Below are 16,609 nucleotides of genomic sequence, written 5' to 3'. Positions count from 1 at the left end.
GGATGGCAACGGGATCAAGTTTCAATACACATTCTAAGACATGTCCGTTGCAATTTTGAGGGTGTGTTCTCCTCAAACCATGATGCAGTTGCACTGGAAGGGGTGCACAGGAGATTCACCAAGATATTTTTAAAAAAGCACTACAGATGCTATAAATCAGGAACAGAAGTTGCTGGAAAAGTTCAGCAGGTCTGACCCATTTTTCACCAGGATATTGCCCGAATAGAGCAAATTCAGCAATGTACAGAAACTGGATAAAGTCAGGTTGTTTTCTTTGGAGCCGAGATGGGGTAGGAGTATTGACAGTTTGATTAGAAAGCAGCTGTTGCTGAGTTGAGTCAGTAACATTGGGGCATGATTTTAAAGTGAAAGGCACAGTGATATTGTCTCTACCCCTGAACCAGGAGCCCCAGGTTTAAGTCTCAACCACTCAAGTTGTGCAGTAACAATCCTGAACACATCAAATTCAGGATATTTACATTGTTACACCTTGATACAAAAAGGATTTCACCCACCAGCCTTAGGGAAATGAGCTTGTCAGTAATTAAACACCAGCCAGCTCCAGCTGTGAGCATCATCAGTATAACTTTTGTTCTGAATTCACCCATGGGAACCTAGCTTGGCCAGCAATTATTGCCCATCTTGAGATGCTCCTTGAAGGTGATGGTGAGCTGCCTTCCTAAACCATTGTGTAGACCACAACGTCAGTAAGGAGAGAATTCCAGAAATAAGTTTTGGAAAAAAAAACTGGCCAGTAGCAAGGGGTCTTTGACAAGAGACAGACAGAAGCAGGTCAGAAAGTATGTGTAGGTTTCTATCAGAACAAAGCAGGCCAATCGGAGAAAAAAATCTGTAACAGCAGATGTACAGTTTCCAAAACTGTCAAGGCAGAAGCAAGTGTCGTTCTGAGTGAGTTAATGTAAGAGAATAACTCCAGAAATAGAAGGCTGAGAAAGAGAAATTTAAGGAGCCCATGTTAAAAATAAATGAGTTACTTTAGTATTTTAAAGTTCTCAGGAAGAGAAATGAACTAATGATATCATTATGTGAATGCAGAAGTGCACCCAAAAATAAACTAAGTACAACCACTGAAACTGACCAAGGAACTTCACTGAGGTTTCAGTATCAGTAGAGTTGGTGTTTAGATCAAATCTTTATTTTCTGATTTTTGTAACGTCAGTTCTAAATAATCCTTGAATACGGTGATATAGTAAACTGATCTGCTCCTTTTGAGTTAGAAACCTTCAATGTTTTAAATAAAAGTACATTAGGAGCCTGTTGGGAATATGTTCTGTGACTGACCTCAAATGGTAAACAAACTGCAAAAAAATTTTAAGAATTGGTACCATTTAGCTGGTTTCAGTCTGGGATCATACTTGTCCAGTGTCACCATCAGCGAGCATCATAGTCAAACCCTCCAACATCCGAACAAGATGTTTGAATCTTTTATTGTTCCCTGAAGCAGCTACAGTCCAATACAATTCAATACAGCCCAAGACAACAAACCGAATACAGGATACGATACAACAAAGGCCAAACTTGGCACACAATTGAATGTGAATGGAGAACATTATCTCCAGGCCACATCAGATCCTTATTCAGTTTGTCCCCCACCCAAGGTTTAATCATGCGACAAATATCTTTGCTTTGTGAAATAGTTCTCCTGTAGCTGCTCAAGTCCGTCCTGCAAGAAACAGGAAACTCATTAATCAACCACATCAATCCTTGAGCGAGAAAATAGTATAGAAGTCAAAGCAGAAAGCTGTCTTTTCACGCCTGCTTAAGCCCCTGAACTGCTTCTGCCATTTGCCTTGTGGCTTGTTCTCAGGATGTGGCAGATGCCAAGCTGCATTTGTCATCCAACCATGAAGGACAGGAGTCACATAGTCCCAGACCGGGTAAGGACCCCAGGTTTCCCTGAAGGACATTAGTGAACCAGTTGGATTTTATGACAATCTGACAGTTTTCATAGTCAAATTCAGGTCTGGTCTCCACATGGGCACAGAAACACCAGGAAAGACTAAAAGATACTAGGATGATACCAGAACTGAAAAGATTATTCCCATCAGGAAAGGCAGGATCTAGTTTTCTACAGAAAAGTAGACTGTAGGGTGATGTAGGAAAGAGAATTAATATGAAGGGGTTCAGTAAGAGACGTAGAACAGCTGATCCCTCATTGTGAGAAAGTCCAAAACCAGAAGGTGAGAGAGGTGTCTAATTGGGAATTCAGAGGAAAGGTCTTTGTCCAAAGAGTGACTTAGAGTGTGGCTGTGGTTGAGAGGAGTAGAACGGAGGCAGCAGAGGGAAGGATTGATAAACAATAGGGAGAAAAGGAAGAGGAGCTGGAATTTCAATGCAATGTTATCTAGTGTATCAAACACAAGTCAAAACCTCTCGTGCTTTCCCATTGTGTTAAACTGTGGACATCACCTGTTCAGGCAGCTGTGCTCCCTTTCTTCGGCACCGTATCTTTAGCTTGATGAGCCTGAAGCACAGCAACAGCTTCCTCCACCTGAAAGAACCCAAAACACTATGGAATCTGCAATCTGCAGCTGCTTGTTCCTTGCATTAAATCTTCTGTGCAAGTCACTGGCAAAGCCAGTATTTGTCCTACACCCTTCTCTGCCCTCCGACAGAGTGGCTTGCTTGGCCATTTCAGAGAAATGTGTGAACAAAGTGAATGAATCTTATCCACGAGTTAGTGGTCTCTGCAGAAATATGGAAACCCATATCAGCCACAACGTCTCAGCTGATGACAAGAACAAACCCTGCATCTACACTCTCACAATCCCAGGACATCCCAAAGTGATTTATTGTCATTGATGGAAGTGTAGTCACTAATTTCCACATTGCAAGCTCCTACATGCAGGACAATAATGATGACCGATAATCTGTTTTTGTAATATCTGTTGAAATGTAGCTAGTGGCCTGGAAAAAAATTTTTCTCTTCTTTAAAGATTTGACACACCATTTCAATGGCCATCTAAAGGGGACAGATTGAGGCTTCAGGTTCACATTCCAGCTGTAAGACATTTCTAACAATGCAGCACCTCCTTGGTACACTCAATCAAAATCCTCAGGTAGGACATGCACCCTCAGCCACCCGAAATCAAAGACAAGACTACAGAACTAAAACAAGTAAAGCTCTGGCAGCATCTGTGGAGAGAACCAGACTAATATTTTGAGTCTGCTGCAGAACTTGCTGCAGCTGTCATCCGTAGCTGTGCTTTCAGCTATCAAAGGCTCAAACCTGAATATTTCTTTCTGAAAACTCCTTCCTCTTTTTAGAAACTTTTGCCCAAGTTTGTGGTCATCTGCCCCTCATCACTTCCTCTTGTGATTCAGTGTCACTTTTATTAATAATGCTCCCGTGAAGCATCTTGGGATGTTTTATTTTCAGAAAGGGTCTGTACAATTTGTGGAGTTTGAAATTGGTAGTGTCTCTGGAAGATTTTAACCAAATGGGGAAACTAATATTTTTGTAGGATTGTCGCAGTTAGTCAAGACTTGGCATTGAATCGTGGCGTACAGATGTTGTGTGACCACCCGAGGGAGCACAAAGGTTTTGTTTCACATCATCTCTAAACAGACAGCACCTCCAATAACACAGCACTGTGTCAGCACCACACTGGGAAGTGCCAGTCTAGACTTCACAGTCAAGACTCTAGAGTGGGACTTGAAATCATCACCTTCTGACTCCCAAAGGGGCATCAGTGTTTTGAACCACAGCTGACTGTCAGTGTATGCTGACACAGAAACAAGCAAAATCGACAGAAGAACTTAAAATCTGATGGAGAGCTCAGAACACCATGGACCCTTTACAACAAGGCAACTTCCAATGTTTGAGCTCTCACCATGGTGTGCGCAAATCTGATGTTTGTACAGCAGAAAGCAGTTCAGCTGGTCTTCGCTACAAGGAGGAATTCCTCTCTCAAAAGTGACGCTCATACATCATCCTAGAACAACCAGAATGCCTGTTTAGGAACAGGCCATTCAGCTGCCTGAGCCTGTTCCAACATTTAATAAAATCATGGCTGATCCATGGCCTGATTCCATTCGCCTGCCCTTGGCCCTTAATATCTTTGCTTAATGAAAAATTTCATCTCAGATTTAAAACTAACTGATCCAGTACCCACTGCATTTGTGGAAGAGAGTTCCAAAGCTCCCCCAACCCTGTGTGTAAAAGTGCTTCCTAACATCTCTCCTTCCATCTGTCTTTGCCTTACCTTTGCCCAGTTTAATTACTTTCTTAAAAAAGGGAACATTACAAATATTTATGGGGACAATCTGAAGCCATTTATTAAGTGCTTGGAGATGGATTGCAGAATACTTCAAACCATAAACTGCTGCTCAGAGACTAGAGCTGAGCACAGAAATACCAAATCAACACAGATGCCTGTTAATAACATAAAATTCCCCAACAAGTGACATTCAGCCAGCTTCCACCACACAGAAAAACCACATTCTTACCTTGGAGCGAAGGGAGTCTCGTGATTCTAACATGTGCATGAGTTCTGAGTTATCGATCTCCAGTAGCATTCCGGTAATTTTGCCAGCCAGTGTTGGATGCATTTCCTGAATCAGCGGATATAGGCGCTCACCTGCACAAAACATACATATTGATCTTTCCTAGGTAACAAACAGCTCCATGAAAACAACATAACCTGGAAATACTCAGCTGTCCAGCCACATCTGTCTCCAAGAGACAAAATGATCACAGGGTCTGTTTCCTGTTGAACGACTCTTCGGTTCAACTCATCCACGCCGACCCGGTTTTCCAAACTAAACTCATCCCATGTGCCTGCGTGTGGGCTGTTTCCCTCTAAACCTTTCCAATCCATGTACTGGTACAAATGTCTTTTCAATGTTGTAACTGTATCTGCTCTGTTACTTCCTCTGGCAGCTCGTTCCATACACGCACCACCCCCAGTGGGAAAAAGTTGCCCCTCAAATACCTTTTAAACCTTTCCCGCCTCACCTTAAAACATGCCCTCTAATTCTGCAGTTTCTTACTCTGTAGAAAAGACTTTGGCTGTTCACCTCATCCATGTCCCTCATGATTTTATAAACCTCAACAAGGTCACTCCCTTAGCCTATATTCCACAGAAACAAGGCCCAGCCTTTCCTTATAACTCAGACGCTCCAGGCTCAGTAACTGCCTGTAAATCCAGATTAACAACCATCCTGTATCAGAATTCTACTCCAAAAGTGTTCATCTTCAAGATGATGCCCCAGCTCATGTTCTCAATGTTCTGACCGACGAAGGCAAACATACCAACCACTTTCTTCACCAACCTGGGTACCTGTGATGCCACTTTCAAGGAGCTATGTACTTGCACCCCTTGTGTCTCTATTTGACAACAGTCCCAAGGACCCTGCCATTAACCGTGTAAGCCCTGCCAAAATGCAACACCTCGCATTTATCCGCATTAAATTCCATCGGCCATGCCTCAGCCCTGTGGCCCGGTTGATCAACATCCCAGGTAACCACCTTCACTCTCCATTATGCCTTCAATTTCACTGTCATCCGCAAACTTACGAAGTGTGCCTCCTATATTCCCATCCAAATCATTTACAAACAGTGAGCCTAGCGCCAATCCTTGCAGGACACGGCCAGTCACCGGCTTCAGTCTGAACAACCCTCCACCACCACCTTCTGTCCCCCACCATCAAGCCAACTGGCTAGCTCTCTAGCCTTAGTAGCCAGTCATTTTAAATGTGCCTCAAAAAGGATCAGCACTTCAAAACCTACATAGACTCCAAATGTATAGTCAAAACAGAGAATGACGAGCTGATAGTTATGTCAAGAAAATCCAACATTAAGATTAGACGTCAGTGAGAAAATCTGGAGGAAAGCACCAAAAACTGATACACTTCAGCATCACCTTAACAGAAACAAAATTCTCCCACAGGCCTTAAGAGGGAAGATGTTGAGAAAGGACCTCCATGGCTGAGGAATCTAGACACAGGGTCAGAATAAAGGGGGTGGATTTTTCAAGCAGAGACTCAAATGTCATGGTGGGGGAGGCGCATCTTTGAAATTCTCTCTCCCAGAGAGCTGCGGAAGCTCAGTCACGGAGTATGCTCAAGATTGAAATCAATTGATTTTCGGCTAATTGCCAGGAACAGATGTTGGTCTTGCCCTGGAAGATCAGGCACAATCTTATTGAATGGTGGAGCAGTTTTTCTTTGGGGGGGCTCAGGGGGAAAAAGAAAGGAGGAAGAATCCGGAAGCTGTCTCCTGCTCAGATTTCTCGAATGGAGAATGGAGTCTGAAGTCCATACTAGCCTGACAATGCTCCTCAGCTGTCAAACCACACACAAACAAGACAGAAGGTAAAGCATTGCCATAATTCACACAGCCGGTTTGGTGGGGGGGTGGGGGTGGGCACAGGGGAAGATATGGTGTCAACGAGAATCCATGGAACCTCCAAGAAATCAGAATCAGCAAGCCCCACAAAAAAAGCAAGGAGGTTAGCTACAAATCATTGCTTGCGATTGTCAAGTGCTTACACCAACAAGCTGCACTGAGGTCTCGTACAAAGCATGCGGTAGTTTACACAAGTGTATAATCGGCCAAAAACACGACCGAATGGAAGGAAAGGAAAACCGAGCTGGTTGAGCAAAAGCACAGATTGAGAGATTGAAGTAAGAAGAGTGCAGGTGGGTTAAAAATCCAGCTGTTGTCAGGATTGATGGAGAGTATTCTCAAACACATACCCAGCATCTGTTTCTGTTCCTGTGGCAATGCAGCCGCCAACACTGAGGCACTGAGAGGCACCTGGCCATGAGCAGCTGGCTCAGACACCTACAATACCACCACAAAGACAAAAACTATAAGCAAATCCAAATACTGGGCAAAACACGATCAAACCAAAAATTAACATGTCACAATAAAACGGAGCAGCAAGTGATAATTCTAACCACTTTGAATAGATCACAGTGATAGAGATTCACATTCCTGCCTTTGCTTCATACCCCCCTTCAAAGAAGTTAACCCATCTCAGTCTTAAACGTCAATTATTGCCCAGGATCCATAGCTTTGAGTGAGAATGTTCCAGATTCCTGCTGCTGTGAGACGATATCCTTCCTGGTTTCACTGCTTGGTGGTCAATTAATGTTCAAACACTTCATTTCTGCTCCCCAAAACATACTGGTGCCCCCACTATTCCTGCAGCCAATCCTAGCAAAAGCATGTACAGTCTTTAAGCAGCAATACTATGGAAACTGCGGCAGGCAATGCTCAACAGTGTTTAGCAAAATTTCTCAATGAGGAGACAAAGCTCACAAGTCACAATTGCATTAATCATAATAAAGGAATGAAACAATTTCACTGTAGCTCCCATTGTTGGAGCAAACGCCTTTGTAGACTTTCCTTGTCAACGAAAAGATCACAATGGATCATGCATTGGGGAATAAAAGGCAATGTTTCTGAAATGTAGATTTTTAGCAGGCTGACAGGGTTGATATGGAAAAGCGGAGACTCTCCCTCAAGGGCAATCTCAGAATAAAGGGGGTCGCACATTTCAAACAGAGGCTACGAGGAATTTCTTCTCTTAAGAGGGCAGTGAGCCTGCGGAATTCTTTACCACTGAGGGCTGTTGGGGCTGGGTCATTGCATATATTTAAGACTGAGACAGATTTTTAATCGCTTAGGGGAATCAAGGGTTATGGGTAAGAGTCAGGAAAGTAGAGCTGAGGGCCAGCAAAAATCAGCCATGATCTCACTGAATGGCAAGGAGGCTCAATGGGCTGAACAGCCAACTTCTGCTTCAAAGTCTCACGAGAAGCATTCAAACAAGAATCATGTTCCAGAGTGATTTTCAGATTATTGTCATAGTTACTCAATATGTCACAGAATATCTCTGGTCAGTACCTGCTGTGCACTGGGTGAGTGCTGGGTGTTACAGACTCCAGACGTGTATTTGTACTGGGGCAGTACCCTCACCATGGGCCCAGAAAGGACAGTACGTGGTCCAGCTGTTTGAGTCCCTATAGTGGCTGGAAGGTGTGAGCAAAAGGATAATAAAAAGGGTTTAAAAAGCACACAGATTGTTAATATCGTTTAATCACAAAAGCTCTGTTTGCAGTACAATGGGCTCCAACATTAATCCAATTTCACTAAACCAGGAATAAAAAGGAAACACAGACAGATAGTGTAGGGGTCAGGTTAAAAGGATGGGTAAGCGAGAGGCCACTAAATGCAACAGGAGCAACAGCAGGCCTCCGGCCCATCAGGTGTGCCACTTCGAGCCTCGGTTAACAATTAGAGAACAAGATCTAACTACATGAGGATTTGAGATGATGGTTTCGGCTACTGGAAAATAAATAAAAGTGAGAAATAAACACCAACTGGTTCACCAATGTCCTTTTGAGAGACGGAAACTTACTGTTCTTACCTGGCCTGGTCTGGCCTATGTGACTTCAGTCCCACATTAACACAGTCTTAACTGCCCTCTGAAATATAGCCATCAGTTCAAAACAACATGAATAATTGTGTTTGTTTAAAAACTAGACAAAAATCGCTTCAGGTTTTCAATTCTAAGTGAGTATTTGTCGCAAGAATCTTAATTTTAAGACTTAACTTGGCTCACAGACAGCAAAATGTCTGTCATTGAAAGTTGTCTCTGAAAGGATGCACGATGGCCATCTTGCATTTGTATAGCGTCTGGAACTAGATGGCTCACAGCGCTTCATTATCCAACACTGACACCTGAGCTACGTATGGAGTTATTAAAACAGATGCTCAAAATCTTGCTCCAAGTTTTCAAGAGCTTCCTTAAAAATAACAGCGGGGGGGAAGGATAGAGAGGGTATTCCAGAGCTGGAGTATCAGTCACTGAAGTCACGGCCGCCGGTCGGGGAGCGCCGAAGGTGATGGCGCTAAAGAGCCGGGTTTGCGAAGCACATTCTGATGATGCAGCCAAATCAGGAGGCGCTCACACTCCCCCACTCACCCCGTGGAGGTTTGTCTGTCTGTAGTAACTGAGTTACTCACCCACTCTCTGCGTGTTCGACGGGAGCTGGGGAACCTGGGTAGATGCTTGTCGGACTGTACTGATAGCTGTGGCCACTCGTCGGGGTGCAGTCCCTCTGACCGAGGGCAGCATGCTCTGGTAAGGGGCTGAAAACAGAAAAACAAAATCCACACCATCTCGGCTGAGTTTAGAATCACAAACAGAACCAAGCAAATCTTAGCATCCAAGAAAACCAAGGGGGGCGGGGGCAGAGAAAAGAGCAAAATCTAAAATGCACTTCATATTGACTCCGTTAGTCATGTCACTACCAAACCCACCAGCTACCCCCCACCCACGACCCCAGAATACAGAAGGGATGGAGAAAAATTCCTCACAAACCAGGTTCCATCCTCCAATTCAGTGATAATGGGAACTGCAGAATCCAAGATAATAAAATGAGAGGCTGGATGAACACAGCAGGCCCAGCAGCATCTCAGGAGCACAATGCTCTTGAGATGCTGCTGGGCCTGCTGTGTTCATCCAGCCTCTCATTTTATTATCTTCCATCCTCCAATTCAGATTGCTTCCCATTGGCAGCGCACAGGAGGGCAAACTCAGACAGAATTCCTTCTGAATGACACTGTAACCAGTTCAACACCTAACCCCTTGATCTTCACAATCATCTAACTTGGAGTTAGAGGATACTAAAGGAGCTGTTGACCTATCAAAGCACCTTCCCAAACTACAATCTTCACCTAGAGATGGACAAGAGCAGATACATGGGAACACCAGTCCCTGCAAAGATCCGCTCTAAGTCACTCACCGTCTTGCCTCGGATATACATCCTGTTCCTTCGCGGTCACTGGGTCAAAAATCCAGGAATTCCCTCCCTAAATGTGGGTCTATCTACAGCACATGGACTGCAGCACTTCCAGAGCCCCCACCTTCTCAAGGGGCAACTCTTGTTGCAGAGGAGTAGGGCTAAATTGGAATAGTGCGTCACTGCAATTTAGTTGTAAAATCAGTTATTTTGTTATAATAATTACAAAACAGTCAAGTGAGTCAAGCCCAGTAATCTCCATGGTAACACTTCAGCCTCTGAGTTCAAACAGTATGCAGAGGGACCTGGGTGTCCTTGTGCAGGAATCACAGAAGGGTAGTCTGCAGGTACAAGTAATTAGGAAGGCAAATGGAATTTTGTCTTTTATTGCTAAAGGGATCGAGTTTAAAAGCACGGAGGTTATGTTGCAGCTGTACAGGTGCTGGTGAGGCCACACCTGGAGTACTGTGTGCAGTTTTGGTCTCCTTATTTGAGGAAGGGTGTACTGGCACTGGAGGGGGTCAAATTGTGAGAGTCGGCTTATGAGAGACTGAGTAGATTGGGATTATATTCATTGAAATTCAGAAGATTGAATGGGGGGGGGGGGGAGAGGGAGGAAATCTTATAGAAATGTATAAAATTATGACGGGAATAGATAAGATAGAGGTAGAGAGGATGTTCCGACTGGCAGGTGAAGCTAGGACAAGAGGACTTTAGCCTCAAGATGAGTGGGCAGATTGAGGACCGAATAGAGAAGGAACTTCTTCACCCAGAGAGTTGTTAATCTATGGAATTCCTTGCCCAGTGAAGTAGTTGATGCTACTTCAGTAAACGTTTTTAAAGCTCAGGTAGATTTTTTTTGAACAATAAAGGAATTAAGGGTTACAGTGAGAGCGCGGGTAAGTGGATCTGAGCCCACGAAAAGTTCAGCCATGATCTTATTGAATGGCGGAGCAGGCTCGAAGGGCCAAATGGCCTACTCCTGCTGCTAGTTCTTATGTAAGGGTAACAGGGTGAGCCTTACACTTGGAGCCCAGAAGGTAAGATCTAAGCAAGGGATGGCCATTCACCATGGGTATGTGCGTTTAGTAGAAAGGATTAGTGACAGCTTTAAGCATAATGACCTTTAGCCAGTGACACCAACATCCAGGGAGCAAGAAATAGCACAATCTCTGGACGTAAACTGTGCGGAAAACGGACAGCCTTCACTGACAGAAACAAAAACGAAATTCAAAGTACTCAAAAACACATCAATTCTCACACAGCGGGTGAAGAAAGGCAAAAGCGCAGCACAGGTGTGTAAGCGAGGCAGAGGCGGGGGGGGGGGGGTTGGGGGGAGGTGCACACAGAGACCAGGACAAAGCTACAAACCGATGTCCATTTCAAGCCCACCAACTCCCAGAGCTACCTGCAATATACCTCCGCTCACCCACCACCTCCTGCAAAAATGTCATCCCCTATTCCCAATTCCTTCACCTCCACCACATCTGCTCCAAAGATGAGGCATTCCTCTCCTACACATCCCAGGTATTCTCATTTTACCCCGCAGTGGTCAGGAACACCCTAAACCATGTCTCCTGCAACTCATCCCTCACACCCCGCCCCCGCAATAACCATCAAAACAGAATCCCCTTATCCTCATGTACCACCCCACCTACCTCCGGATACAACGCATCATCCTCCGACACTTCTGCTATCTACAATCCGACCCCACCACCCAAGACATGTTTCCAATCCCCACCCTTGTCTGCTTTCCAGAGGGACCACCCTCTCCAGGACTCCTCTCTGATGAAGGGTCTAGGCCCGAAACGTCAGCTTTTGTGCTCCTGAGATGCTGCTGGGCCTGCTGTGTTCCTCCAGCCTCACATTTTATTATCTTGGAACTCTCCAGGACTCCATTGTCCGCTCCAAAGTTCCCACCAGCCCCACCACTCCCGGCACCCTTCCCTGCAACGCAGGAAGTGCTACACCTGGCCCTACACCTCCCTCCTCACCCCCAACCCAGGCCCCAAGAAAACCTTCCACAGATGCTGTTACCATCGTAGCTTCCTCTACATTGCAGAAACCAGCAGAGGCGTGGGGACCGCTTTGCAGAACACCTCTGCTCGGCTCGCAACAAACAATTGCACCTCCCAGTCGCAAAACATTTCAACTTCCCCTCCCATTCCTCAGACGACATGTCCATCATGGGCCTCCTGCAGTGCCACAATGATGCCACCCGAAGGTTGCAGGAACAGCAACTCATATTCCGCTTGGGAACCCTGCAGCCCAAAGGTATCAATGTGGATTTCACCAGCTTCAAAATCTCCCCTCCCCCCACTGCTTCCCAAAACCAGCCAAGCTCGTCCCCGCCTCCCAATCCATTCCTCCCAACTCAAGCCTCAACCCCACCCCCCCTACCGTTTCCTCCCCACTAACCTCATCCCATCCCCTTGACCTGTCCGTCCTCCCTGGACTGACCCATCCCCTCCCTACCTCCCCACTTACACTCACCTTTACTGGCTCTATCCCCGCCTCTTTAACCGGTCTGTCTCCTCTCCACCTATCTTCTCCCCTATCCATCTTCTGTCTGCCTCCCCCTCTCCCTATTTATTTCAGAACCCCCTTCCCCTCCCCCATTTCTGAAGGGTCCCAACCCAAAACATCAGCTTTCCTGCTCGGCTTGCTGTGTTCATCCAGCTCTACACCTTGTTATCTCAGATTCTCCAGCATCGGCAGTTCCTACCGCCTCAGGACAAAACATGCTGTCAAGTTTTGTGGTGAAGATCGCCCTCTATTGGTCATCCTATTCAATTCAACGGCTGGACAAAGCCAAGGCAGAGACATACAGCAGGGAGACAGGCCCTTCGATCCACGCTGACCATGTTCACAAACTAAACTTGCCCCACCTGCCCGCTCCTGGCCCATACCCCTCCAAACCTTTCCTATTCACATACTTACCCAAATGTCTTTTAAATGTTGTAACTGTACCCACATCCAGCACCACCTCAGGGTGTTTATTCCACGCACAAACTGTCAAAGAAAAACTTGCTCCTCACATTCTTTTCAAATCTTTCTCCTTTCACCTTAAAAATATGCCCCCTAGTCTTGAAATCCCCCAGCCCAGAGAAAACCCGCCATTCACCTTATCCATACCCCTCATGATCTTATAAACTTCTATAAGGTCACCCCACAGCCTCCTACATGCCAGTGAAGGGTCCCAGCCTGCTGGGTTTCTCCTTATGACTCAAACCCTTTTGAACAAGCTCCAGAAAAAGTAGCCGTAACATTTTTATTTTGGGTTGATCCATTTTGTTTCTCTTTGCTGTAACTTTTTAACATTGCAGAAGGGAGTTAGGGTTGACCAGCAGGATTCACCTTCTTGAGAAACGATGGAACCTTCACTTACTTGGAGGTCTAATTGGCTGGCCTGCCCAACGTTGGGAAGGTCGCATTGGGGTCACTGGAGATGAGGCATAATACGGAGTTCGGCTTTGAACCTGCAAAGACCAGAATACTGAACAATCAGAATGCAACTCTCCAAATATCCAGAAAATACACACAGTTACAGTAAAAGACATCATAAAACACACTGGAGTGTTGAATCAGTCTTCACTTTACACAGGCCATAAAACTGAATTATAAGAGCTGAGAATTCTGTACAATAATCAGTTAGACTCACTGCCCAAGAAGGGGCAGCATGAACAGCTCATCTTGTACAAACGCAGGGAGGCTGATGGGATCACATCGCAGTCAAACCTGTCAATGACACACACTGGTCTGACCTGTCTCGGGTCAAACCATATGGTTACTACATTCATTTCTGGGTATTACTGAGATTTTCTTGCTGATTGACTTTATTGTCTCAAGTTTGAGGAATGACAGAAACCTTTAGAATGGCAATTTAATAGAATAAAGTTAGTGGCGTGGTATTTGTACTGTTATAGGATTGGAGAAGCGAGAGTGAGAGCGGAGGTTATGAAGGTACAGAGTCACACAATCCTTACAGTGTGGAAACGGGCCATTTGGCCTATCAAATCGACACTGACCCTCCAAAGCATCCCAGCCTATCCTTGTAGGACTACTTTTCCCACTGGCTAACCCACCGAGCCTGCATATCCCTGGACGCTATGGACAACTTAGCATGGCCACTCTACTTAACCTGTGGAATGTGGGAGGTAATCATAGCACCCGGAGGAAATCCACACAGACACAGGGAGAATGCACAAACTCCACAGTCACCTGCAGCTGGAACCAAACCCAGGCCCTTGCTGCTGTGAGGTACGATGCTAACAGCTGACCCACTGTGCCGCCCCAGACTGGAGTTTCAGGGACAAGAGCAACAGGGATGCCAGTAGCTATCGGCAAATGGGAGTTGAGACAAACTGAATTTCAGATGAGTAGGATTCAAGGGGTGGAGACAGGAGACTGGCCAATGAAAGGCAACTTCATTTCATAGACAGAGATAATGGGAACTGCTGATGCTGGAGAATCCAAGATAACAAAGCGTGAAGCTGGATGAACACAGCAGGCCGATGCTGCTTGGCCTGCTGTGTTCATCCAGCTTCACACTTTGTTATCTTTCATTCTAGAGACAATTGGGTTTCAGTTGCAACAAGCCAGGGAAGTGGTTGGAAACGGGTGACGTGTTGAAGGGTGCGAGTCAGAACTCTGCAGGATGTCAAACTTAGCCCAGGGTCAAACCACAAAGTTTCTGTGAATAATCTGGTTCTGTCGACTTAGTGACCCAATGCAAGGTAGGGAGCTGGTGATGGGAGATCAAGGAGATGTAGTCTTCTAAATAATAAACTGAGGTGTTTATTATCTTGGATTCTCCAGCATCTGTAGTTCCCATTATCACAGGGATAGCAGAGGGGATAGCTTATCCAGAATTGGATGCCAGACAAGCAATCTAGCAGTAGCAGCAGGGGAGGGGAGGCTGGGTATCATCAGGCAAGACAAAACACAGCCCCAACCTTGTCAATAATGGCCTGAAGGGGTGAAGGTAGTTGAGGAGGAGAAGAGTGTGTACTTTTTAAAATAGAGATATTCCAGAGGTGATTTGCTAGGCTGGAAAGGGAGGCAAGTGGAGGGAAGGGGGTGAAGCCAGGTAAGGGCAGTTTTATTCCTTTAGGTAAGAGGGGAGACTAAAGGCCAAAACAGAATGGAGGAAGTCAATGATGCTGACAATACCATTTTTGGAGTTTCAGTCAGGCTGTTTCAGGGCTGCAGGAATTGAAGATATTTGAATGCAAACAAAGCCCATGCACCACTTACTCGAGGTCAGGAGCATGATCTTGGAAATTTCCATGCCTGTTCCTGTAAGGCTGTGTCCCAGCCATCACAGCTTGGCAGCACCTACTGAGGGTGAAGCAGAGAAACCTGCCCTCCTCAGAATCATGGTGGGGCTGGCAGACAAAGACAGCCCAATATTGAAATGTATTTTAAACCTTGTGTCACCGACTGCTGTTGAAACACGCACAATTCTGCAGTAAGCTGCTGGAGGCCAGGGCGTGAGAAGCAGTCATTTCTTTTAAATTGGATTCCAACGCCCTGAGAGTCAACTTCAAACTCCGCACTCACTCTGCCTCCCAAGTTATCCTGAGAGGTGGCTACAAGCTGCCTTCTCCTATAATCTGATTCAGTTCAACACCTTCCCTTTAAAGTAGCCACTTGTCACAAGAGTCCGAGATATTGGCGTGGGACTGGAGTTACTCATAAACCCAGATATCAGATTTCCTTCCCCGGAACATAACATAACTCAGTGTTTTTTGACAATCCCAACAGTTACAGGTTGATTGCTTAGTCCGGACAGTATTTTATTCCCAACTGTATTTTGAAAAAACAGTGGGATTTGAATTCTCAATCTCTAATCCTTAGACCGGTTTCCACAAAGACCGTAGCACAAAATTGAGTATTTGCGTTCTTTCCAAAGAATGTTGGCATAGGCTAGCATCATGCCCTCGGCTCCTTTACCTGCGGCACAGTTGGCATGAAGTACCCAGAGTGTGCCAGGTGTTGAAATGAGCTGAGCAAGGGGTTGGGTATAGCTCGCATGTTTGCTAGTCGCTGCATGTACTGGTTGGTCAGATGTGCTTTGCGTTCCTCCTTGCGCTGAGCCAAGGCTACGTACAGGGGCTTGGTGCTGACAATCCGCCCGTTCATCTCGGTGACTGCTTTCGTTGCTTCTTCAGGTGAAGAGAAACACACAAACCCAAAACCTTTGCTGTGGCCTCCCTCAGTCATCACCTCAAAAAAAACCAAAAGACAACACGAGTCAGACATCACAGCAAACTCGGAGACAGGAACTGCTCCACTCTGATCACAAGCGAGTTGGTGACACACACCCTAACTCGAACACATCCAATCTAGGAAGCTCAGAGATCCTTCAAGATACATTGTTAATTGCAAAGTTTCAGAATGTGCTGGATTCTTCCAACTCCTCACTGCTTCTGTTGCACAAACAGCTAACTCCTTACTGATGTTAACAACTTGCTGGATTTGCATAATAACTCCCTTTTAAAATGTTGTCAAAAGGTAAGTCTAGCAATTAACAGGGCAAGGACTCTTTTAAATGGTTACAAAAAACAAAGTTTCTGGAAAAGCTCAAATAACAAACCTCTCCTAAGATAAAGTGTGAAGCTGGATGAACACAGGAGGCCAAGCAGCATCTCAGGAGCACAAAAGCTGACGTTTCGGGCCTAGACCCTTCAGAGAGCTCTCAGATGAAGGGTCTAGACCCAAAATGTCAGCTTTTGTGCTCCTAAGATGGTTCTTGGCCTGCTGTGTTCATCCAGCTTCACACTTATCTCAGATTCTCCAGAATCTGCAGTTTCCATTATCCCACACCTCT

At 45.5% G+C, this 16,609-nt stretch overlaps 1 protein-coding gene across 1 annotated transcript in view; it reads right to left on the bottom strand.

Annotated features, from left to right (window-relative positions):
• The window catches only part of LOC125461416 (embryonic polyadenylate-binding protein A-like), a 51,120-nt gene that overhangs the window by 2,846 nt on the left and 31,665 nt on the right, over positions 1 to 16,609 (bottom strand). The window contains exons 9-15 of the mRNA XM_048550169.2: positions 15,733 to 16,005; positions 13,166 to 13,256; positions 8,999 to 9,124; positions 7,877 to 8,001; positions 6,721 to 6,808; positions 4,471 to 4,601; positions 2,431 to 2,512 (exon numbers count right to left, since the gene is read on the bottom strand). Of these exons, the coding sequence (XP_048406126.1) occupies positions 2,435 to 2,512; positions 4,471 to 4,601; positions 6,721 to 6,808; positions 7,877 to 8,001; positions 8,999 to 9,124; positions 13,166 to 13,256; positions 15,733 to 16,005 (912 nt within the window). The 3' untranslated portion in view covers positions 2,431 to 2,434. The remainder of the gene's footprint in view (positions 1 to 2,430; positions 2,513 to 4,470; positions 4,602 to 6,720; positions 6,809 to 7,876; positions 8,002 to 8,998; positions 9,125 to 13,165; positions 13,257 to 15,732; positions 16,006 to 16,609) is intronic.

The sequence above is a fragment of the Stegostoma tigrinum genome, chromosome 19 (assembly GCF_030684315.1).
Source record: "Stegostoma tigrinum isolate sSteTig4 chromosome 19, sSteTig4.hap1, whole genome shotgun sequence".
NCBI classification, from domain to species: Eukaryota; Metazoa; Chordata; class Chondrichthyes; order Orectolobiformes; family Stegostomatidae; genus Stegostoma; species Stegostoma tigrinum.
Note: the sequence above shows the minus strand (reverse complement) of the source record. Positions and strands in the feature narration are given on the sequence as shown.